This window comes from Strix uralensis, chromosome 2 (assembly GCF_047716275.1).
Source record: "Strix uralensis isolate ZFMK-TIS-50842 chromosome 2, bStrUra1, whole genome shotgun sequence".
In the NCBI taxonomy this organism is placed as follows: Eukaryota; Metazoa; Chordata; class Aves; order Strigiformes; family Strigidae; genus Strix; species Strix uralensis.
Genome location: NC_133973.1, coordinates 106,119,274 through 106,146,431, shown reverse-complemented (window position 1 = coordinate 106,146,431; position 27,158 = coordinate 106,119,274). Strand labels below are relative to the sequence as shown.

The window sequence follows — 27,158 nt, the reverse complement described above, 5'->3', positions numbered from 1 at the left end:
AGTGAATTTTACTGTTTCTAGTTAAACACAAATAAAGTCAAAATTAAAAAAAGATCAGTAACATACCAGTTCCATTAACTGTTTTAGCTGACCTATCTCTTCTGGAAGGGAACCTAGTTTATTGTTACTTGCAATTAAGACTTTTAGAGGAAGACCACACAGGCAAGCTGGCAAAGAAGAAAGCTGATTTCGACTGCAACAAAACAAAAAAGGACAACCATTAAAACCACCAGTGACGTTCTACTGCATACTCACATAAAGACTGAGAGTTGTAAAATTCCTTTGTTTCCATGGGTCAGATTTTATGCAGACAAATTTTAAATTTTCAAATGGCAATCATTAAGAAAACACTTGCATATCAAAAATATCTGCATTACTGACTAAACAGTATTGTGGAATTTACCCATCTGGAAAAAATACATTATATCAGTTTAATAATATTGTAACAAGCCTGGCTGTCATCTAGAACAACTGTTTCCCTTTCTAATGAATACAGGAAAGTCAACTGAGACAGTATTTTGCAAGTATTTAAACACTCCCATAGTTTTATGTGGCAGTATAGTGGACGTCTTTTGCTCCAACTGAAAGACAAATAAATAAATAGAGATAAAATTATTATTTTCTCAATTCCTTTAAAGTACACTTATAGTTGAAGATTACTTGGTGCTTGTAAATACAGCAAAAAATTCTGGAACCATCAAAAATTCATGTCTTTAAGACCCATATTGAGCCATTTTATCTCTCTATATATTGCTTTTTCCTAAAATTGCTAAAAAAATTTTTTTAAGTGACTGACATGTGCCATTTTATTCTTCATACCACATTTCTGGCAAAAAAAAAAGTGAGAAGATCTTCATGAAGAGGAGTTGCAAGGAAAGGCAAAATTTGGTAGAAAACTTTCAAGAGATTTAGGCTCTCGTTCTAGTAACAATCAGTCAACAAGCTAGAACTTGAAAATGACAGATGCCATGACCCTTTGTGATCTCCAGATGATTAAAAAGATTAATTTCTTGTTATTTGTGGATCAGTTCCCAGAAGAAAATTTAAGCTCAACAGAATAACATACTAACTACTATCTTTAACGGAATATTTGAAGGTTTTCTTAAAATAAAACTTTGTCTTTTTTATGGGTATTAACCTGTAGGAAAACAATGAACAGTAACTTAAAGTGCACCCCAGTAGGAATAATTTTAGTGAGCTTCTGCATGGCTCTTAAGGCTCCAAAGAACAAATATGCATGACTGAACTCTGAAAACAGATGGCAAAAATTGTTCTGTGTAATTTCAGTAAGAGTTGCAACATTGAATTGAAATAAAAGGAAACAAAAATCAAAATTCCACAAGTCTCAAAACATTTCTTCAACTGTCAGTCCAAAGCTCCATATAAAGATGTGTATTCATGTTTGACACAACAGTCTCAAAACGTTTTACAAAGCAAACTATCATCATATCTCTTACGCAGGCTCAGAGACAGACAGGTATCAAATAACAAACCCAAGGATATTTAAAATGAGAAATCCAACTACTAACCAGCAGTAGCTGAAAAAAAGAGTCAATGTTTATTGTGGAGTCAGGATTCTCAATTCTAGTGTCTTTACAGAAGACCAAGACACAACTTATTCTAAAAAATAAGTAGAAATATTTTCTTAAGTTCCAAAGAACTTAAACTGAGGAAGTCTAGAATCTAAAAGTTACCCTACGCAGCAGATCAAACACACACACAAAAAAAAAAAAAAAACCCACACCAGGTAAAATTTTTAAGTTCTACAGAACACAGAAGCAACCCACTAAGAGATAAGGAAAAGCCCATAACCCAGGCAAGCGAGTAATAAATCATCATTAGTTTAAAAGGCATTTCTTTAAAGAAAACATGAACAGTATCCACCAAGGCCCAAAGACTATGTATATCTCTTGGCATCACGTTCTAAGGCTATTTAACATACGGGCTCTGCTGGTAACAGGCAGAAAAATATGCATTTTAAATCTATGGTATTTTTCTTGCCAGGGATGTACTTTCTTCTTCTGCTGACTTACTGTGTTTAACTAACGTGGGGGAAGGGCACATCCAGAGATTTTAAACTGAGGGAAATGACCTTACTTAGTAAAACTTGAAACGTTGCCTTTCATTTTGTCTAATATACTGTGATATGTGGTTACTAACTCTGTAACAATTCTGGTTTTGTGATGAGTCACAGAAATTCCATCACTGCATTGAGTACTAATTCACTAGTTCACTACATTGAGTTCTAATTGAGTTCATTTTAATTCCTAAATTTACTAAGATGTTTTTTGTAAACATCAAATAATTTAATCCAGTCTTAATTACTTTATGTATTTCTAACAAACACTATTTCAAAATTTTAAGTCCTATTCCTTACATGTGTGCAGATATTCAGGACACACTCTGTTTCAATTTTTGGAAGCAAAATTAGTGTTCCACAGTGGACAAAACTGCAGTACAGTAACAACACAGGAAGGCTTGAGAAACATCCTCAGCGTTTACAAAACTGATGATCAAGCCTTCATATCTTGAATTTAAAAGCCCAAGAGCCACTTTGCCTTGGCTCAAACCTCATTCTCACAAAGACCAGATTATTGTATCTTCACTATTACACTTTTTACATGCACAACTGCAAAGAAACATCCACAACTTGTCCCAACTGAAAAGGTGCTGACATGCCCTCTCTCAAAAGCAAGTACGCATTCACCTGCACTTTAACCAGCAGCAATTCTCTATACTGCTAAGTATTCACATACACTGTTCACTAAAAAGAGACAAAGGTGCCTAATTCTTTGCCCCTTCCTCCTAAAAAAGGCTGTAACTATACTTCTTGCATAATAAGAGGATACAAGTGATAAAGTATCATGCTTTTTCCTCTCCATTCCCCATGGAAAAAAAAAATTAATCATCTGTCTCTGTCCCTCCATCTTTTTAACTACAAAAAGTGTGTCAAGTTTCACAAAATTTATCATCAGAAGGGAATTAAAAGAATCCAGCTGTGCTGATGTGATTAGCATTTTGAATTTGCTAGAAGAATAAGGGAAAGAAAGGGATAAATATTACTTGGTCTTTCTTTAAATAATTAGTTTTACATTTTGGCTTTTACAATGCCTTCATACAGAGCTGCATCTACAGCCAATGAGATTTTGCATTACCGCTTCCAATAAAATGAAAAATGTAGTCACTTGTTCCAGAAACACAGTGCAGACAAAAAAAGCTTTACACATTTGCAAATAAACAAAAAATGTGGCAGAGTTAAACTTACCTCAGATTTAAGTAAGTTAGCATTTGCAAGTTTACTATGGCATCTGGTATAATTTTAATACAATTGTGGTATAGATTTAGTGTTTCCAGTGACACAAAATGGCACAACTCCGTAGGAATCTCAGTTAATCTATTCTTGGATAAATCTGAGAAGAGAAAAAGAGAAGTACATTTTTTTTTTCAACCATCAGAAAGATATACTTTGAAAAGCTACACTTCTTTATTAAAATAAGCGAATAAATGTAATCCTACAGTGAGACAGCAAATTAAGCCAATGTTTTTAGTATGCAAAATAAAACTAGTGCTAACCTTTACAATCTTGAAATGGAACAGACTGCATATAAAAGAGCAAACATTCAAGTAATATTTATTTGGTCTAATAAAAAGTAATTATTTGCAGGACTCAATATGCTGAGGAAATACTTGCAAACAGAACCAAGTATAGATTCCAAAGCTCATTCAATATACCCAGAGATCTAGCCAATACACAGCTAGACATCTGCAAATAATGATAGCGTTTAGAGAAAACAAACAACAAGGATTATATCTTTGATTTCTTTAAATAATAAAAAAAGTTCTTTGGGTAACTCTTCAAACTGACCTGTATTTTCTAGATCTCAATCACTCATAAAAGAATGTTACCTATAAAAATGGTAAAGACCTTCAGGATGGGATTTGATATAAGTACATACAACGTTGGATATGTATGTACAATTCTGGTACATCTATTGTTGACAACAACGATGGATTCTAATTCCCCGAGTGAGTGCTTGTACGCACAGAACAAAAGCTTTTGAATTCTGACCAGTTTCATTCTTATTTTCTCATTTTAAGCACATAGCACAAAGGAAAATCAGTAGGAAGAAGTGTTACTGAGCTTTGTTCCTTAACTATCACAGTATGAAAAATGAGGTATCGTAATACTGATGTGAGCTCAAGTCATAAAATAATAATGCCTGCCAGTGTTCAACTGAATTAATTGGATTCAAAGAAATGTTTAAACAGTGTTGCAAAACAGACATCTCATTGGAAACCGCACAAATGCCACCTACCCATACCACCAGATGGATAACCTGACCTGAAGAATGGTCACCTGTTTTAAGTGGAAGGAAGAGGAATGTACCTGGACAAAAAGTGAGATGCCTAATGGGAAAGATACAAGGAAGAAATGGAAGTTAATGATCTTCTCACTTCTTCACTGCTGCTATTTTAAGTCTACTCCATGATCCTTCAAAGCTTATTTCAAAGCATACTTTCTTAAACTACATAAAGGGAAAAGCAGCCAAAGTATAGCAGATAACATTTCCAGAGTGCCAATGATCTGACTCCTCTCTTTAGGGCCATAAAGCAATTTTTTGCTTTTGTGAACAAACAGGCAGAAGCCTGAATATCTTTTTAAGTTCCTTTGCAGTTCCAGACTTGTCAGTTTGCTGTGCACAGGCACAGCTTGTGTTCAAACCTGTTGTTAGGAGGAAGGTTTTACCATTTTTATTTTTCTTCCTGTCTCCTCCAATGCCAGCTGAAATTCAGTGCACTCTATTTCCCTTGTCAGCTTCCACTTTGCTTCACCTCATTGCTTCCAACAAAAAGTTGGTTTCATTATTGCATCCTCTACCAAGAGAACAGCAATGGCCTATGAGTGCAGTAACAGAGCAGTCGTGCTGACCCAAACAGCAGTATGGTTGAATTGAGCACCTCAACCAAAATTATTCACTTTTAAGTTACTGTATGACAGCGATGCTTGACTGCTCTGCTTTCTCTTACCAGGCTTTGATGGCAGTTAGATGCAGCATTAAGCTTCTCTTTTCCTTCACTTCTGCCATCAAATTAAAGCATTGCCTGTTTGAGTGAATGTTATTAGTGTTTCAAAGGGGGAGAAAGGTCTTCAATGTTCCCCTGTTTTAGTGCTTTAACCCTCTACTGTGTTCTATTTATTATGAGAGCACTTGTTTACTAACGCGGCATTCCAAAAAAATTACCACTGGTTCCCCCACCTGCTGCCTTCCTAGCTATGTTTATTATCAGATATTAACAGAGGACTGCCATGCTGTCACTTTTTGAACCATGCATCTTCATATTTTACAATTCGATTGCAAAGAAAACCTTCCCTTTTTTTAAACTGCACTTTTCTGCAGTGACATTGCCACGCACATACTGCTCGTTTCCTCCTTTAAAGGGGAAGGAGCAGCAAGATCCAGAAAAGCAAACTGAATTTTAGGCCTAGGCTGAAGACGACCTCCATGGCACTGGATGGTACATGGAGAGTGACGCCTCATCCTTCATCTGAGCTTTCTCAAGTGATACACAGATCAAAAACTGCAAACACAAAAATGTTACTACTTCTCAAGCTACTAGAACTGCAGCCTGCCACCTTAACTCCATCTTCATGACTGTTTCATTTACCTTCACATCGAATAAAAGGGACTGTTGCCACAAAATTTGACTTGACCTTGAAAAATTCTAGTGCCTCAAAAAAGTGGAACAGCAACTAGATAGACCCTGCTCCTATAACAGACATTACTATGACAGTAAAATTCTTTTTTTTATTTTATTTTATTACTCTCCTTTGTTCTCAAGGGCTCTAACTCTGTTAATCTGAAGGAGAAAGCAAAAACCTCCAGATGATAACAGAGAAATTCCCTCCTGTCATGCTCAGGACCGTGGATTATAGGACACGCTACGTACACAACATAGGAATTCAAGAATTAATTTACAACAAAGGAAGTAAATTGTTATTGTCTAGTTATCACAGTTTAAGATCATTTCCACACCTGAATCTATTGTTGCTTCCTAAATAATAAAAAAGTTTCACAACATAAGGCAGAGGAATAAAAACTATACAGTTAATACCATTGTAACATAACTTAAGAGAAAAAGCAGAAGTTTGGTACTATAACTTACTGGTAAGGGGTATCATTAATACCAAATCTGAATGTCTTTGAGAAACAGTACTGGAATGGAATCTGACATACAGAATGCTCACCACAGTTTTTAACTAATGGCAATAATTTTTGCCAAAAAACAGACTTCTCTGTTGAAATGGGAGCAAAAGAAGAGAAGCGTGTCCTGGTCTACAACAAGAGATTGTTTTTATTCAATCCTAGAATGAATGTGAGCTTCTGAACATGATGCAGCTGTGAAGAAAGCCTAGCAGCTTTCAGATGTCTCTGAAAATTCCATACAGAAAAGCACGTCTTCAGAAATGAAAACAGCCTGCATAACAATTTTATACTGTACCTTAAAAGCATATATAAACATGTACAGAACCTCTAAAGTTTACATAAGTGTTTTGATATTACTTTATATGAAGGTACTTCTGCCTCAAATTACTGCATCTTACAATTAGTCTGTATGTATTTCAGGTTTACTCTGATAGTTCTAGAATAAAATACAAGGGTTAAGCCTTAACAAAACTGCAGAACCTTTTGAACTTACTTAAAAAAACAGCAGGCACGTATCTTGTTTCTGTCACAAGTCATAAACTTTCTGAAAAATATTTCTTGGGTTCATTATTTAGGGAAAAAGAATAATACAGAAACTAAAATTTTAAACTAATTCTGAAAATATTTTTTAAATACAGATATAATTAGTTGTCAAACCTTTACTTCCTTACTGTAATTTTTTAACTATCAACTTCCCAAATCACTAAGTTACACATCTCCCCTTGCTTCATTAATTTGAAGAATAACACTTCAGGGTAATTAATACTAATGAAGTTACTGTACAGACTAGCTTTTACTATAGAAATAGAAATCAGAGGGATGGAATTTGCTGGTGTTTAAAGGAATTTTGATTAATTTGCTAGTATACTATCTAACACAAAGGAGATCTAACAAATTAATGTACCTGTGATGGCTGAAGTACATTTCAAGGTTGCCAAGACAGTGTAGGCAGGTTTCACCTCAGGTGACTATTTCCTGTAACTTCTGTTATAAAATAGGTGACACAAATATCAACAAATATGGGGTGGAAGGGGGTAGGCCATGCACTGGGAGTGAGCTTTTTGTTTTCAATGAAATACACTATTCATTCAGTATTTGTGACATCAAGACACTTTCAAACCACATCTGGCTTCACTTCACCTTTTCCTGCCAAGAACAAGTTTGTTAAAACTCCAAAATAAAGTAACAGAACACAAAAAAATAAGCAAGACAGTTTAGAAAAATAATAGTCGGAATCTTGATCTTTAAAAGAATCAGCACAGTTCTGGCGCAAAGACATGGTTTCTGTATGAGAAAAGTTACTATGTTGGAAGCTAGACGGGAACTACATAAAATAAGCACTTCCATAGCTGGGAGCAAACAATAAAAAGCAGAAAGTTCAGACTGGTAAATAAGCATTTAACAGAAGACTCCGAGCCTTGTTTGGTGACTGGCTGGTCAGGGTCCACACTGCCATCACACCAGTGGTAACTGACCCCATCCTAAGGGCAAAACCTTTCAATTCCTACAGCTCTGAATATGTCTACCACAATGAAGTACCACTGCTGACTAGGATCTTTCTAACATGCTTTACAGGCAGACTACTAACTACCACTACACATATATATATAGTATAAAACACTGCCACTGCAGAAACCAAAATGGTATTGTCAAAATTATCAGAATAACACTAGAAGTCATATAGTTACATTTCTTACAGTAAAGTTACCAAAGTGCTCCAACTTTCCTACCTCACAGTTATTCATACATTATTAAATACCAGTTATTAATACATTAAAAATTGCAGACTATTCACAGAAGAGCTCAACAATTTAAGCCTTTAAATCAGAAAGTAATTCGTTAAATAAATATGCATATGCACTACTACATCACAAATCTTTTAATAAAAGCAGTTTATTAAAAAGCAGTGATTTACAATTTTCACGTTATAGAAAAATTCACTATAAATTTATACTTCTAACACACAAACCTACAACAGACAAAAGCTGGAATTATGCAAGTAAGCATCTATCCACCATTAAGCAGGGAATTTTTTATATATATATATATATATATAAAAGAAATACCCGTATTTGATATGGAGTTCTGAAATCAAGAAATTGCAAGGTAAAAATGTCACCCAAACAACCTTAACTCCAGTCCACCAAGTTCCTATTTTTGTAGTCTTCAGCACTTACTGAATAAAAGACAGGAATTATTTTGAAGAAGCTATTTGCATTTGTACTAAGATACCATTCAATGTATTCAAATGAGATGTCTGAATTGGATTAGACAAAGAATTCAAGCAATTCACTGTAAAAGCCCCAAAAAATAGCAAGTTCAACACTAGTTATGCAAATAAGAATGGTAGGAAATACATAAAGAAGTCTATATATGACATGACACAACTGTATGGAGCTTTATCTTTTATACAATAAGTTACCCATATTTTTATTAGGCTTTTAGGAAGCCTGTATTTCCATATTAGCTAGGTACATTGTCAGGGTCACCATTAGCCAGGGTCCTTATTTCTCCGTGCGGGAACAGAAACGACACAACACCAATGTGATGATCAGGTCGTCCATGTTTTTTTATTCCAATCCTGGTTACATTTATATCCTACTAAGTTCCGTACATGCACTCATCTATCTTCTAATAGGCTACAGGTCATCTACACGCGCTGTTCACGCACCTCTACAAGCATTTGCATTGGTTAATTGCAATTAGCACGTAAAGCCCAAAACTTGCCAAAACTCCCTTATCTCATACCCTGTTTTGCTCAGCCTTGTGTGCTTTTGCTGACCACAGGTGTTTCTCACTTATCTGCTATCTTGTGTGTTTTTGCCAGCCTTATTTTACTGGCCTTGTCTTCGTCCTTGCATTCTTCTGTCTGCACTAACTTTCTCCCAGCGCGGCACAGACTCCTACAGTACATCTTAATAACTGAAACACAAATCGATGGCACTATCTCAGATGACTTTTGAAATATCTACTTAAGTGCACTTCAGACCCTTGGCAACACTGTATCCCACCCATACTTGCCTTGGCAAAGAGGGCAAGTGATCTATTATCAATGTAATCCCACCTATCAGAATCAAATAGTGCTCTCTAATGAAGCAATTACTTCATTCTAGTCTTTACCCAATTTTTCCCCCTAAACGGTAGGAAAATGCATCATTCTGTAGACTATATATTAGTCATTAAAACACCGTAATGCAATTATAAAGTGCTATATACTTTTAAGACATGCCCTACCACTTGTCAGTATCTCGTACAGCGGCATACTTGGTCTCAACTACCTGCCCTCTCTATCTGCCAGTATCAACGAATAATGTCATGGATGTACAGCCAGCTTTTACTGTAGTCAGCAACTTCTACTGACAGTGATACTACACGAACAAAAACGAGGCAGCAAAGACCTCCACTAACTCTGGCATCAAATGCATTCTGGTTTGTTCATTACAATTATGCCACAGGAATGCATGGCATTTCTTCACTAAGAGACATTTCTATTTAAGTTATTTAGCAGACAGAAGAACAAGTAACAGAAGTCAAAGAACACCCAATAAAGTAAAACCAATTCTGCTTCCATATAAGAAAACATGTAACATAGTAGTGCATGGACTCAAGATTTTTCATTCTGAAACTACAACTTGTAACAGATTGAGAAAAAGTAGCTGCAATGCCGAATCCCAAGAAAGTCATCATTACTGATGCAATAACATAACAACATTTAGACACTGATCAACACTACCCAGTCTAGATGTACGACTGCTGACTCAAAACCTGTAGAAAGTGCATCTATCCCAGGCAGTTGGACATAAAAATGTACAGACGTTGCAAGAAAAATATTTTGAACAGATTATGAAGTAACTCTGCTGTTTCACACTTGCTAAGCACTACTTTTTGAAGCAGTCAGCATATTTGCCTTTTCTATCTGTCTTCCATTGTTAATTTAAGAATTAACATTAAAAATCTTCACCTCAAAAATCACAAACTAAGATTACACTACAGGTGTAGCAAATTTCAAAGTGATCATACATGTACTTTTGTATCCACTTTTCTTATAATTACTATGATTTAACATATTAAAAGTTTCTCCTTTACCACTGTGTATGCGAATTCTCTGATTCTTCCCTATTCCATGTCTTGACATAGCATTATAACACATGGGCAAGTTAAAGAGCTAACATTAGTGATATACAACACAACACTGTCTTCTCTGGATCACTGATGGTCAGAATGAACCCAATTCATTACTTGTCAAAGTAACAACTATAATAGTTATCATACATATTCACCACAGTTATCAGAGGGGACCTAAATGTGGAGTTTAGAGGGAGAAAACAAAAACACAGGACTGAAGGAAACCAACAGGCTGAGAACAGCATCTTGTAGAGTCTGGCAGAGGTGTTACCACTAGAGGGGGGCCTGATCTCACAGACTTGGCCAACACCCTGTAATGGTGTTTCTGTAACGGTTTCCTTCTTTCAGAGACCATCCATAGCGTACGGAAAGGACAGAAATAGGAAGGTACACTTTATAAGCCTCCCTGGCACTCTTATGAACCTATTGCCCACCACAGTTTTCAAATATGACAAGTGAGGCTACTCACTTGCAACCATTACTGCAGGAAGCAAATATATACACTGATTTCTAATGGGGTCAAGCCCTTACAATAAAAAAAAAAGTCTATTCTAAAATAGTTACATTGAAGTATTTTTCCCCAATCTTCCTTCAGATGATGTAAGAATGTGAGGTATCCTTGAGCTGTCTGTAGTACAGCAAAAGTGGAATTAAAAGTTAGATCCTGCACTGCACCAAGAGAAGTGTGGCCAGCAGGTCGAGGGAGGTGATTCTCCCCCTCTACTCCGCCCTCATAAGACCCCACCTGGAGTACTGTGTCCAGCTCTGGGGCCCCCAACACAGTAACCTCTCAATAAAGCACAGCCAGGTGTAAGAAATGTGCATCCTACATTTCTTCTCAGGTAGTACACCAACTAGTCTGAAGCAATCCAACAACGTAAGCTAGCTCTCCCAGACACCAAAACTTTGAGCAAACGTCACTTCAGGGTCTTCTGCTTCCTCTGTGTGAAATACGGGTGGGGGAAGGAGGGAGCAAAAGCATAACATATTCTCATGATTAGCTCCATGGCACACTCCAATACCAAGAACACAAAGGAAATTTATCTGCAAGAAACATGCTGGAGACAGTATCACAACCCTGGAAGAATAAAGAGAAGGTTAATACAGCAGTCTGCCTCGTTATTGCACCTGTCTTTAGGTGGCAACATTTAAATTTCTCCCTTATCTTCTATTTCTTCCTCTTTAGGACAATTCAGGGTTAAGATGGGTAGAAAAAATGGTTCCTGAGGGGGGTCTGTTTACATGAAGATGAACCTGGTGTGGAATTGCATGAGACTGCCTGAAAACATACTATAAAACAACTGGATTCTTCCTGCCCATCTCCATGTAGGTACAAACAGATTTGGAACTGTGGTGGGTTGATCTTGGCTGGCCACCCAGCTGCTCTATCACTCCCCCTCCTCAGCAGGACAGGGGGAGAAAACACAATGTAAAAGCTCATGGGTCAAGGTAAGAGCAGGGAGATCACTCACCAATTACTGTCACAAGCAACACAGACTTGGGGAAACTGATTTAATGCCAATTAACAACAGAGTAGGATAGTGAGAAATAATAACAAAACTAAAACCACCTTTCCCCCATATCCCTTCTCCCAGACTCATCTTCACTTACTACTCTCCTACTTCCTCCCCTGATCCACACCTCCCCCAGTGGCTCAGGGGAACAGTGAATGGAAGTTGTGGTCAGTCCATAAACACTTTGTCTCTACCACTTCTTCCTCTTCCCTGACTACAATATGGGTCCTTCCCATGGGCTGCAGTTTGCTCCAGCATGGGTCCTTTCCACTGGGTACAGTCCTTCAGGAGCAGACTGCTCCAGTGTGGGCTTTTCTCCACGGGTCACAGTTCCTGCTGGGAGGCTGGTCTGTAGTGTGGGCTCTCCAGGGGCTGCAGCCTCCTTCTGTGCATGTCCACCTGCTGCAGTGTGGGGTCCTCCATGGGCTGTAGAGGGACAGCCTGCTTCACCATGGTCTTCTCCACGGGTTGCAGGGAATCTCTGTTTCAGCACCTGGAGCACCTCCTCCCTCTCTCGTCCTTCACCAACCCTTATGTCTAGAGGACTGTTTCTCTCACATTTTTCACACTCCTTTCTCACACAACTGCCATGTGAGAAAGCATTTTTTACCTTTGCTTAATTAACAGTTATCACAGAGGCATGACCAGCATTGCTGATGGGCTCAGCTTTGGCCAGTGGCAGGTCCATCTCAGAGCCAGCTGTAACTGTCCGACATGGAGGCAGCTTCTGGTGTCTTCTCACAGAAGCCACACCCACAGCCCCCCTGCTACCAAAATCCTGCCACATAAACCCAATACAGGCACCTAAACACTTGTATCATGAGATGGAAAAGAATATCAGACAGCAAGTCAACAGCATGACCTTTAATAACATGTGGTATGAAACCCACTTCACGGGCCATGAAGCATTCCTCCTTCTCCCACGCCTTCCACACAAGAGGAAGGATACAAGTCATTAATTTTCACTCCTTAATAAACAACCAACCCTAAGAAGGATCAATGGATTGTATCATTCCAGTATTGTACTCGTCAGCCTCAGCAGAATTTAAGTATTTCAGGTGTTTTCTCAGACACAGTAGCAGTAAGAAGAAATGTTCACCCAAAAAAAACTTTAAAAACTGTTCTTCATCATTTTCTGCCTTTATAATAGGTTGATAGAGGAACAAAACCTGCAGGGTTCATATCATACACTATCCAGCTGAACACCTTTACTGTATCAAACTGTATTTCAGTTTGTCTGCTTAAGCTGTTCATACTGGCATATGAAAGAAAACAAGTGAACACCCACTCATATGAAAGCAGGACCTTCCCTGGCTCCTCTGTGGAAACAAAACCTAAAAGTATACCTTGATACTGAAAAGTCCTCAAGATTAGCTTCAGCCATCATAGATACACTTTAATTATTAGCATGGAATGCTGTGAGATCAGATAAACTGTGGGCTATATAAGGGGACTTCCAGGTGTATTAGAGACTTCTCACAGGACTAAGACTTGGATTATGAAATTCTCTTCTGAAAGAATAGTGACCACATCTTTCACCAAATTCAAAACAAAAGTTCAAAAAGGTGTAAATTGCATATGTGTGTATATAAACACACAGGCACACAACCTTATTTCAATCAAACAACTTAGTTCCACCTATTGGAGAACCGGGAAAGATGTGAAACAAAAACATGAATTACATTCTATCCCAAAGATGGTGGTGGATCCCTACACGGATGTACTCTAGAGTCTTCTATTACAAATCTCTTGCTTCAGCCACAGAGATCTCATTTCTTAAAGCTGTCTACTTTGGAAACAATAGCTTCCACTTCCACAGAGGAATTCCACATGATGCACTCCACACCAGCAGGATGTAATCTAGTGGTCTACAACCTTTTCCAGCTCACAGACATCACTACTAGAAGGAACAAGCTGAATGCAATCTCAAAGTTTGTTTTACACTTCCTTCTCTATTTTAATGGCTATTATTATTAATACTCCTCAGGCTGTAAAGAGAGGACACTATTTATGCTATATATTATTTGCCTCAGTGACTTGCTCAAAGAGGAGTTACCTCACATTTACCATCTGGTAGAAGTAGCACATAAAACAGTTTCTGTGAAGTAGCTCACTTGCCTGCACTCTGAAGATGAGTATTTTTCACACCTGACAGACTAAAATACTAGATCTGTTTATCTTTAATTCATTTTTATACATGAACTGTCTCACATTCTGTAGAAAAATTTGCTATGAACAGGAAAATGAACAGAAGTTATTTGATCTTTGGGTATAGCAAAGGCATGTGGGCAAAGACATGAAAAAGCTACCTGATGCTAATTTACAGTGACATGGAAAGCAGAGTATTACTCATCTAATGACTTCCCTTTCTGTCTGCCCATCTCCCACAGATGCCAGGGTTAATCTACCTTCCCTACATTATTCATGTACTTATCCAGTAATAGTTCTTGAAGTCAGCACAACATAATTGTGACAGTTTATCAACACAAATCTGTTTTGCACCATAAAAGCTGACATATACTATTGAGCACATCCTTAAACAATGAACTAATTATATGGCTATTACACAGGAGGTACAACATTTGAAAGAAATGACTAAGAAATACTTCAAACTTCTAAACAAAACAGGAGTCTCTGAAAACATTACCAGAGACTGAGGTGCCAAGAAAGAAATTCCTGGAATAAGCAAATGAATTAAATTGTAGTAAATAACCAAAAATTGGATGGCTATTCCTAAATGGGGGGGGGGGGGAGGGGAGGTGGTGTATGTGAATAAATAAATAAATAGAACTTCCTCGAACTGAAAGTAAAATAAGCACAGTACATACTGTCTCTAACATTAAAAAACCCAAACAAACTAAAAACCACCTAGCTAGAACTATAGACCTGTAAAGCCCTCTCCTATGTAACTGTTCCCGTGGCTTTTTCTTAAGTTTAAAATAATGTTTCTCAACCTTCACATTTTTCTTTCCCTCAGAATCAAAGAAACTTGCCGACTTTGGGGAAAACAAAACCAAAACAGATATCTCATCCAGTATGATGCTTGTCGGTCAGGGGAGGGGCTGGGTTTGATGGATAACACATGCAACTTTAGGTTTTTTACTTGTTGTAACAAGTCATGGTTTACATCAGGATTTTAATCTAACATCTGAGAGGTCAGATACATAGATTGCAAAAAAGAATGTGGGGGGAAGTAAAACACACACACCCCCTCTACTTATAAACAATCCAGTGCCTGTGACTGGGCAGGCAGAAACCACCTTATGCTGGCCATAATACTTGCTGGGGGACACAGGTGGGAATAAGCCAGGAGGCATCAATGGCACTTGTGGGTCAATCTGCAGCCACAGGTAAACATCAGTGCTGTTGGTATGCAACAACTGAGTAGCAATGTGCATTTTGAAGGGAAAAAAGAATGCTTCCTTCTGGTTTAATTTCCTTCATTTTGTTCTACTGGGGGGGTGGGGGGGGACAGATGACATACATGACGTGGGACAGACGGGGCACGACGACAACACGACACACGCTTCACTGTCTTCTGAAATGCACAAAATGACTAATGGTCATCTATACAGCCTACAGAGCCCAGCCTACAATTCCTGGTTCTGGTGCAGATTCATTTCTACTTCCTCATTAATTTTCTTTTCAAACTACCTTTCAGGAGGTTTAATTTCCATCTTACATGCTAAGTATTACAGTGATACTTTTCTGTAAGAATCACTTTGGACTGAATTTTCATTCTGAAGGAATTCTGTTCTGCTTTTATGTGTATCTTACCTTGCATCTTCCTTTTTGCTTGATGGCTAATGTGTTCTCAATGTGGCAACAATGGGTTAGCACAGACACAGGTTGCATATAAAGTGGGAAAGGGACAGGGAAGTGTTAATTCACTATGCCCTCCCCATCAATAATTAAAACAAAATGTAAAGAACTACCTACTCTGAGGTCTAATCCTGAAGAGGCTTCAATGGCTAGTTTACTCAGGCCCAAATGAGACCCTTACAGGCAGTAATAAGGAGTCCTGTGAAGAGCAGACAGACAGCATTATTTCCCTTTAGTTATTGTAACCTGATGAGTAGAAGGAAAGTGTAAACCAGATCTATTAGATCTTAGATTTAAGAAGTCCAGTAACTGCAGTGTATGCTATTGTTAGTTTTTAAAAAATTTTTTACTCAATCGGCTTTCTTCATGCTGATAAAATTCAACAATGCCTTAATGAGTTAGTTGGGATTAAATTACCCTTGTCAGAAGAAAAAAAGTCTTTGCTGTACAAGCTATGAACCTGCTCAAATCAGTGACAAATAACAGTTCGATACACATGCTGCTGCAATCCAGGTCAGGTTTTGTGGAAAGAGGAATCAAACGAAAAGCCTCAGGACTAGAACTTGGAGATAAGGGAAGTACACCTTCAACTGCAGCAGTAGACAGTGCATAAGATTTTTATGAAGTACTTCTTGGCTTGGTTTGTTTATCTAGCGTAAGCATTTAAAAATCTTTACTATGAAATGAACTTCATTTTCAACAGTTTTCCACCAGTGGGGGTGCTGAACTTGGTTGTTCATGATGCTGAACCTGCTAACCTTATACTACCACTGCTACTACTCAGTGGCTAAACTTCCACTGGTACCATGAACTCTAAGTCAGCAATTTTGAGTTAATACAATTTTGAAGTCATTAATGCGCTGCAAAACTGATTCAATAATGGATACTTTTAACTATACTCCCAAAACATCCTGACTGATATTTTTTAATTGTACCCTCAACAAGTTCATTAATATACAGGTAGTTAAAGTGATCCACTGGTGATTTAGCCAATTTTGTCACCTTTCAGACAATATTAAAACTAATCCTATCAGGACTTTGACTCTTACCAAGTTCATTCTCATGACTCAGTATCTGACTGTCGAGTACTTTAGTTGTGCCCAGTAAGAAGAGGTTATACCTAATGAGAGAACTGTGGTTTTAATCAGAAAACTGCATGGTATTCTGCTCAGGTTACATGGTGGGTTTTTTCTCTGCATAAGAAAAGCAACAGTCTTGCATTTTTATATGACTCACTCCCAATTCAGCCTCTCTACTCAAAAACAAAAAAAAAAAAAATGCACAGGAGTTCACAAGAACCTCTAAAATTTTCATTTGGACTTCTTCCAAAACTCTTTGTGACTAATGCATATACTTCTCAGCTCTCATCCCTTTTCTCTCTCCCCCGTCTCTTCAGAAATTTGGATAGGCAACTCATTCTTTTGGGAAGAACTCTAAAGAGATTCACTAGCAAATATACAATTATAAATATATTCTACTTCTAGGGGAAGAATAAAAAAAAAGGCTCTGATTATCCAGAAATTATGAATCATTTCAGCGAGCAATTCCTTCTCTGGAGATAGCATTACCACATACCCCCATGTGTTTCCTATGCTTACTTAATGAAAGTCTCATCTCTGAAGTTTGTTTATTCAAGATTGACACAGATAGCAGAAAATCAACTCTAAGAAAAAAAGCTTCTAATGTGGCTCTTGCTGAGCCCTCTGCCAGCACACCTGCAGGTATACTGAAGGTGTTACTCAAAAGACTACATTATCACAAAGTTATATACACTGTGCAAGATACTAAACAACTGTTGTGCTATAAAGTATCAGTTGATCTGTTTTCTATATACAACAGTATTTGATTTCACAGAAAGCTATTTTTAACAGTTGACCGAGAACAGAAGTATCTATTATATACTATGCTCTTCTAGCAAATGGAAAATGTTAAAAGGTTATTTGTTAAACCTTTGTTAAAAGGTTAGTTTATGCTTTTAAATCAAGCATCTCAAGATTTTTAAATGCCAGCAAGCTTAAGATATATTCTGTCAAGGTCTGCTTTATTACCTGAAGTCTTTTGCCAGAAACATTTGTAGGTAACAAATTCTCCCATAGATCTCTCCAATAACTTACATGCAGGAGGCTTTTTTCTTATTCTACAGCCCACTTGTATAACCATCCATATGAATATGTAAGGCTAAGGACGAAGATTGTCCTCCCCCATTTTTTTCCTGTGATATATTCGTGAGAACAATATCTTCTCACAGTCATTCTTCTGCAAGACTAATAAACAAGCCAGATTCTTCTAGTTTCCTTCTGTCACAGTTTTCCTGACCATCCAAGTAGACCTTTTCTGCACCTGTTTCAGTCTCAAGTCGTCTCCCTTGAACATGAATGGGACATAACCCTCATAGCAGGATTATGTTACACCACTGCCACGCATAGCATCATTAAGAATTTCTAGTCCCTGTTTAAATACATCTTCTGATACAGCCTCAGGACAAAATCAGATGTTTAAGATTTGTCATACTGGCAGCTTGTGACCATCTTTACAAGCATCACAGGCAGGTTTTCTCCCTTTACTAATTACAAGTGATGAACTCATAACTTAGAGCAGACACTTCACTTACTGACTCTGTAAACTTTCATCTGCCTTCTTTTGGACCATTCTTCACAGATCAATGAATGTTTCCAACACTAAATATACCCTGAGTGCTGTCATAAGTCTGCGTTCTCACCACAAAGAAAGAAAGAGTGCTTAAGAAACATGACACTGGGAAAAAAAAAAAAAAAAAAAAAAACCACAAACAACCCTGACACTAGAAAGTATTTTGTTTCTATAACAAAGTTTCCTGCCTCAGAAATAAGTTACTTCAGTTGAAATTAAAGAAGAAATCAGAGAAACAACAACCACCAAAAAAAACCCCAAACAAGTTTTTGCTCACAAGAAAACTGTAAGCAACAGCAATTTCTATTACAGGTTTGTAACAGAAAAATGTTACGCAAGCTTAAGCATATCTGTCATTACAACTCTCAATTGTAATTCCAAAGATAATTTACTAAAGTGTCATAGCTTTTAAGCCAATAACCAGGCCACCTTTACCAATGGATTATTTGGAAACATACGCTTATTGCCATCTGTTACCAAGTTTTCCTAGGTCTGCTTTTGTCAAGCATCGGAAGACAATCTTGGCCACATCCTTCCTTCCCACTAATACATCAGCCATATCTTAATCATGAACACAAAACACAGTTCTTTACATTCTCCACTAGCAAAGCTCTTTTTAGAGGTTAAATAAATCTCTTAAAAAAAGAGGTTATTTAGGCTTATTTTAAGGTTTAAACCTCTAAAAAGAGGTTTATTTAAACAAACTTTTACACTGTAAAAATTCTTGAACCAAGTATGGACTGATTAAATTTACTTTATTAAAGAATGTGGGCACTACACTTGTGGGATAATCTTCTGATGTGAAATTATATCAGTCATTTGTCAACAACTCCCAGTCAACATCAGTGACTCACAGAGGTACGCACTAGCCTTCCCATTTCATGTTGCATCTTTCCCAATGCAATAGAACCCACGCAAACAACCTCAACAACTTCCGTCAGACTCATTTGTTATCTCACTACTCATTTCTTACTGAAAAACAAGAAAAAACACTGCAAGGAGGCAAAGTAAGTTATGAGTCTAAACATTGTAGTCAAGTTCCAAGAACATTATTTATTAATAACCTATATAGACTGGATTTTATGTAAATATTTTTCAAAAAGGAGAACAAATTCTAGCATGCACAGAGGAAAGAGGGAACTTAGCCTTTCCTTCAGACATGAGTGTGGCCTCTTTAGAGACTGCAGCATAGAAACTAGGTAATGTGGGCACGCTAGCAATTCACTGAACATACTGGCTATCAAAGAGGACATTGGTAAGAGGAGAAAGAGGTTGACACAGACCTGGACCAGCATTCCCTTCATCACGCAACTGCAGGACTTGTTGCAGAACACTGCACATTATAGCAAAAAATACAGTGAAGTCCTGCTGTAATCCATGTTTGCGTATGTTAAAGACACAAAGTAGGAAGATGGAATAACAGCACTCAGAGGTGTAAAACCTCTATTTGCTTAGCTTCAGTGAAAAAGTGATCTTCAGCAGCATGTAGGACACAACACTTAAGAAGATTTCAGGGCCATGGATCAAGAAATTACTCAACTGGAGTTGTTATAAGATCTGTGAGATCACTGCCTTTGACAGGAAGGGAAGGCAGAGTCAGAGTTCTGCTGCTTTTCCTTCAGAAGGAGAATGTTCAATGCAGCCAGTAACTAATGAACTCACAAATCTTTATTTTTCCAAGGACATAAAAACAGTTTAACTTTTTCATTTGAAAAAGTTGGAAAAAAGCCTCAGAGACAGTAACAGAGCAGGAGCGTTTTGTCCACTGAATTCAGTTCTACTTCAGATGCCCAATGCATACAGACTACTTTTTTCCATTTCAGTAGGTTTTTTTAAGAGTTTATCCTCCTATATTATTCCATGCTACTGATAGTGAAGGGAAAAAACGCAGTCACCACCATTCATTTTTCAGGTTTTGAATGCTAGAAGACAATGTCTTAAAGCTGAAAGTAGTAGCCTCTTCTCCTGGATTAGTAATATGGTGGCCTAGGACCTCAGTGTAAACTGCATCTGTTTTAGGGGAAACCTGAGCAAATTAAGATTACAACATACAGGTATGTTGTAGAAGAAACAGAACTCCTTCTACAAATAAGACTGCATTATTTTAAATAGCTATTAAAAGGCTGGTTGAAGGTGGGGCTTTTTTTAGTCATTTTAATTATTATACTTTTTCTACAGTAAATATTACCATAGTGTAAATGCACCCAAACTGCTTTGGTTTTCTTTAAAAGAAAGTAAATTTCAATTCAGATTAAATGACTGTTACAACAGTTCTTCACTGACTGGAACAAGAAAATAGTGGGGAGGAAATCTCCATCCTTGCATTGCTACACTTAAAAACAAACATGAGTAAAAAAACCCTCTCAAAAGCACCAGTGTCACTAACATAGTAACTCTTTAGACTATAATATTTTAAGTATCATTATTACAGATGTAATATTATACGTAAGTGAATGCAGAAAAAAAGATCTCCTCAAGCACAGAAATACTTTCTTGAAATCTCTGTTAATATATACTTCATTTCTTTTCCTTTGGCATAGGAACATAAAGCAACTGATAAAAAGCATATCATTGAGTTGCTGCAAGCTGCTTCTAGTTGTAGACAAGGGAATTTATTACCATCAGGAGCAGTCTACATTTTTTAAATCGTTTCTGCATTCTTTGTATACAGATTGTCAAATTACTTGCATGTGGTAGACTCTTGTCATTTCCAGCTGCTCTTTAGTCCTTACTGTTCTGCACCAGCATACAATAACTTCCAGTACAGCTTATTGAAACTTGGCCACTAAGCAACAGTATCTTCCAAACTCACAACACCTCTCTCCTGGTCATTGAAAGGTATAACAGATAAGAAACATAGCCTTTCTTTGACAGCCAACAAAGCAAACAATTCAGTAGCTTTCATTCATTGTTCTTCAGCAGCTTTCACAGCCTAATTTTGACAGACTAGAAATCTCTTTTAAGCCTTTAAATTCACTTTAAAATAATTAAGCAGTACTTTAAAGTGCCTTTCAAGATTTCTTCAAGTCCTTCAAATATTTTAAGCAAGTCATATATTAATTTTAAAAAGTATTATAATCAAAAACTTGTAAAAGATAAATGAACTCCAATGAACTCCTACAGTTTCTATGATTAAGACTCTGCACTACAAAGGCAGCTGGCCAAAGTTCATCAGATCACTTCAAAATTTATTTCCAGACTTTAATATAAACTTTTTAGGTGTTTTAGAAGCTTTCTGGTCTTAAGTACTTCCAAGAAAATCCAGCTGAACAAGGAACTATACCCTTTGTTTTCACATGGGTTTCCAATATTGACTTTACAACATGACTAACCTTGCACTGAATTGTGAAAATAGTGTTCAAGTAACTGATATACTGATTATAAATCATAAAAACAATTTTTCATTGTCCTAAGTTTAGTGAACTATAAAGTTCCCTAACTCCACTGCAATGCCCAGTGAACTGTAAAGTTCACTAAAAAGTTAACCAAATCACTATCTGGGTAATATGAACACGAAAAGGATCACACAGATTGACAGGTAATCCATACTATACTCAGATTAAGAGTTCAATAAAAAAACTCATGAAACAAGGGAAAAATACTCCTGATTTTAGACTGGCTCTAAATTATTACCCTGTTTGCATGATATGGATAAAGTGGTGGTTATCCTCTTTCCAGGACATGGATGAGGTAAAAAACATTCTAATTAAGAATCTAGAACATTTTTCACAAGTCAGAAAGAAAGTGCTGTGACTTCACACTTTCAGAATTAAAAATGTTTCTTCTCAAATTCACTTATACTGTCCACAGCATCTGCTTACCCAAATTTCTACACAAATCCTCTCCAGTTTGCTTTGCCTAGGTTCCTTGGCTGCACCCTCTTGACCAAGGTTATGCGACACCTATACTATCCACACCATAGCAACTTCCCAAATATGCCAAGCCAGAGACTTTGGTTCCCTAGGTTTTCCTACCAGCCACCTGAACTGTTATTAATACAATTAATTAATTCAATGTGAATTCCCGTACAACTTTTGGCTTATTTTCTACCAAGAGAGAATTATCCATCTTACCAGTAATGAATATAATATTTTTAAGTTTTGCTTTATTGAAGAGTTAGAAGAATTATCCATTTTTTAATTTCTTAACAGGAGTTTTACACATGTACATTAACTAAAAACCCAAAAAACTCAAATAACTGAAGTAGTTTGGAAAGGCCAAGGAATTGTAAAGATGAACATAACCTCTTCAAGCTCAATGTGTGGCACTTATAGAATTTACTTTTCATACTAATTTGTAATTTGGTCTGGAACTCTGATATACCATACAGGGACATACATACCAGGGCAAGAGGTCAAGAGATTTTCATTCCACTCTTGGTCTAAGCAAAATCTGCATTTTGATATACACATGACTACATATTACAGCACTCTTTTTTACTTCACACCAGCACTGTAATGACTGATTCCTCTTCAAGACAGTTTGTAACTCACCAGCGATTACACAAACATTTTCAATAGAGCAGCATAGTCCGTTAATATTTTCCTAGAACACTGCAAACTAACCTAAGTCTGAAAACCAGGCAAGTTGCCTAAAATTAAAAAATAAAATTAAAAAATTATTTCAGCCTCTTTTAAATGCCTTCACTTTAGATCACAATCAGTAGCTGATATACAAGAATGAAAACAAGACTGTTATAGTTTTCAACTCTAAAACTTTCGAACATCTTGTGCAAGTCTATTCAAAGACTGAGTTTATAAGGGAAAAATGTTAACTGTGCTATTATTAGTAATACTGTAAATACATTTATTCACAGACAATTGAACTGTCTCAGCTGTTGCTTTGAATGCTTAAGCATATAATCTATGGCAAACACTTATGACAAATCAACAATGCAAGTAAAGAAGATAGAAGTTCCTGATACTGCTTAAATTCAGTACAAGCAAAGTAATTACAACAACAACAACAAAAGACATCTGGAACTTAATAATATGCATCAGAAGTTTAGCTGTATTTCCACAGTACTAAAAGTTCATTTAGTGAAGTGTACTATGTATATCCAAAACATACTGCTTTTTACTCTACACCAAACAAGGAACTTCATAAATGAAACCTGTAATATACTATCTAGTCCCTATAGAAAACAAACTTTAGTGTCCCTACCCTTGATGCAGGAGGTGTGAAGTTGTTTAGACATAGTACCTATTACAACTGAACCCAGCAGAATGAATTCAAACTATACTGGCTTCAAATGTGCCCAAACATCTAAGATGCTTTAACTTGGGAGTCCCAAAAAGAATGTTTGAGTTACTCTATCGTCTATGTAAAACTGAAACTTTACTTATACAGTACTGAAATTAAAAATACTATCACAGAAATCCAATACAAATTGTTCAGCAGAAGTTTAAAAACATTATGAGAAGAAACTGCACATAATAGTGATTTTTCTTGTCATTCCAACTCAGTCTAATCTTACAATTGAAAAGTTCCCACCTACATCGTTTTCAGCAACGTCTTTTACCACTATATGAAAAAGAATTTGTTTGTCCTCCATGAATTTAGTTCCAGAACAGAGAAAAGTTAGGACTGCCTCAACATTCCCCTTATTTGAAATCATTCAAATCAGTAAGAGGATTTTGTGTGTGCACGCAAGTCAATAAAAGAGGAGATCCCTAGGCCTTCAATTTTATTCCTCCAGAACTACAAGATGAAAAAAGGGCATTAGTTGAATAAGAAGGTGGTATGATAAAGTTATCGGGGTCAGATCTAAGAGGTTTTAGAAGCTTTTATCTTTCTAAATGAGTTCAGCTATTAATGTTTGCTTTGCAAGCTGTAAAGTAATTCTGTCCTGATCAAAGGGAGAACTGAAGAGCAGCTGTTCAACAGTACATATATATATGTATATTCTTGGTAAGTCAATAATTCTGTTTGCATTCTTTAAGTCAAATAGTGGCCTGCTAGCTCATGACCTAGTTAAGCATTACAACTACACAGTTGATGATACTATAGTTCTCATAACTTGGCCTTTATCTTTATAGCTAAGTGTTGTCAAATGATATTGTGACACTGCACAGCCAGTGCTACACAGGAAGATGAATGAAGTATTAAAATAATGCATATGGTGGGTATCTAATTTAACATATCAAATAATGGGTTTTAAGGCATGGGAATATAAAATCTTCATACAACAATGAATGGAATATAAAGGTCCAAGAAAAATGGAAAGTATTGTTACAACATTTGCACTGTTTGCAGTATGCTTAATGCTTTTCCATACGCTAAAGAGGCATTCATTAAAAAAAGTTGGATGACACTTTTTTCCCCTTTATGCTCTGAAGTAACATACAATTCGGAAAGAGTTTTTGAGCTATAATAAATTTATGAAGGAGCAGCACACAGCACAGTGCTCAGTATCAATTGTAAAAGTAATTGAAACATTCAGAAAAGCAAGCAAGGAAGGAAGCATGAACAGATTAAATAGCAAACAACTATGCCACCATGTAAATCCATAGAACATTCCATTTTGAAGACAGCATGTGGATCTGTCAGCCCCTTTACCAAAAGAATATGGCCAGAACTAAAAAGACCAAAGAAAAGTAAAAAATAATAATAAAAGTTTTGGAACAATTTTCATAAAGAGCAAGATTGAATTGTTTACGATTCTTCAGGCTGGAGATAACCTGGTGGAAGGGATATGAGAGCCAAAATCAGGACTGGAACCAGTATCGTCAGTTGAGAATGATAATTCAACTGTCTCTAATACAAAGAAAAAACAAAACAAAACAAAATATGGATCTCTTCACTGGGATTCAAAAAGGAACTGCACAAGCTTTCTGAAAGAAATATCCATTGAGGACTTAAAAACAAAGGCAATACTTCTGCCTCACAAAGTCCCTCAGTTGCAAAATTTTGAAAATTGGCCATGTGTTCTGGGGAAGTAAGAACACACATTAGACTAGGTGGTACTCTTCCCTAGGCACATACTGTGGGCTACTGATACAGGTTACTGGGCTAAGCAACAGCTACTGCTACAAGCTCTTCTCCTTCATCACAACATAAAAAGCTCGTATGAAGTTCATTCAGGGCAATGGCTTTGTTAAAACTGTCAATTGACAGTAGTACATTATGATTACTGACTAAAGTTCACTGATCTACCATAGTCCCTTAGCTACACAATAGAAAGCAAAGCTACTACCTGCCATTTCATTGCACAAATTGTATTTTTGCCATTTCACCATGCCATCTGCACAGCAAACCTGGTATAAAGAATTTTTAAATTCAATGTCAAAATTATTTTAAGGCTAAAGTAGACATTTAATATGTTTTAATATACTTCAAGACTTTTAACACAGTAAGTTTTACATGTGTGACAGCTTGATATTTTAAGATGACAGATAAATGGAAAGAGATAGGACTTCTAATGGAAAATGGTTGCAGTCACTCTGTCAACATAATGATAGCTTTTGGTTTGAATGTTACATATATGCAGTCTCCTAAAATAGACTGGAAAACCAGTTTCTTCATATTCCAGCAATATACTCATTAAATAAGATAATAAACAGTATTGTTTTAGGGGCACATCAGTATTAAAAAAAACTACATCCACATATAGAAGAATTGTTAACTTTATATGAATAACTAACGTGTTACACAGAACAAAATCGTCTCTTCTCTGGAAAGTTCTTAAATCTAGAGGTAGACAACTACACATAGCGGATGTGTAACATACAGAAGTTCACAGGCACAGTTCTCTAGTACACCTTACTAAATTCTACATGAACGATGCTCTCCAGTAATAAATCATCATCATCACCATCATCATCCAGTGTTTCACTCAGAATGTCACAAAGTTACACAGTACTGGATTTACAAGCAGACAACTAAAACCATACCAAAAGAACAAAATGTGACCCACCTGCCTTTCTTCACAAAGCTGGCAGATCCCAGTTAGAATTATTTTTTCCACTAGATAATGAAGGGCAGGCAACAGAAAGTGCTAAATAAGACACCTTTCTGACAGGATGTCTGTTCAAAACATCTGACAACATATGCTAAAATTCCCAGATTTGTGGGATTCCAGCACAGGACTGCAGTTGAGACAAAAAGAGCACTTACATTGCTTGAATCTCTAGTTGAGCTGTTGAGGTGCTTTCTCCAAAATTCTCCTTAAATTACATGTAATAAAGCAAAATACATTTGATTCAATTAATCCAGCAATTGCACCTATGAAGATGATGAACCTGGATCTAACACTTAAGGGGCCAATGGTTTTCAAGCACAATGCTGGTAGAGAATTTAACAGATGAAGTCTGAGCTCCTATGACGAAGGAAAGGTGCACTGATTTCATTATGTCTGAGCTTTGACTCTCACTGACTGTATTTTACTGCGACCACATTAGTACATATATTCACCATTCTGCAAACATGAAAGCACTCAAGTGTAACTATTGCCATTTTCTTCCTCCTTTGGCTCAAACATTATGACAATTTAGTCATACCATGCTCTTCTGTCTGAGGGAATCGTAACCTAGATAGAGGAAATTGGTTTGACAGAAGACTACTTGCCTGGTAATTCTGGGCAAAGTCAATCAATCCTCTGCAGAAATTTTTTCAGCAACAAGTGACAAAAATGTAAACCTCACAATAGCCCTATGAAGGCTGATGAATTTTTGTAAAGCTTTTCAAGAGAAAACGGTTGGTAAAAATTTAAAGCATTAAAATAAGGAACAATTTTCAAAAGGTCATATGCTAACAAGGTCTGAAATAATTTAAATTCAATTGTCAAATCTATTTTCAGGTAAAATGTTGTCTAGCATGTATCTAAAATACTTATTTTTATACA

The 27,158-nt window shown here is 36.6% G+C and overlaps 1 protein-coding gene across 8 annotated transcripts in view; it reads right to left on the bottom strand.

The window, feature by feature from the left end:
• The window catches only part of LRCH1 (leucine rich repeats and calponin homology domain containing 1), a 135,458-nt gene that overhangs the window by 65,519 nt on the left and 42,781 nt on the right, over positions 1 to 27,158 (bottom strand). For all 8 annotated transcript variants that reach the window (XR_012627652.1, XR_012627654.1, XR_012627653.1 and 5 more), the window contains exons 2-3: positions 3,266 to 3,410; positions 67 to 193 (exon numbers count right to left, since the gene is read on the bottom strand). Coding sequence is in view for 3 of the 8 variants with exons in the window: in XM_074859650.1 (XP_074715751.1) it covers positions 67 to 193; positions 3,266 to 3,410 (272 nt within the window). In the remaining 5 variants the exon portion in view is untranslated. The remainder of the gene's footprint in view (positions 1 to 66; positions 194 to 3,265; positions 3,411 to 27,158) is intronic.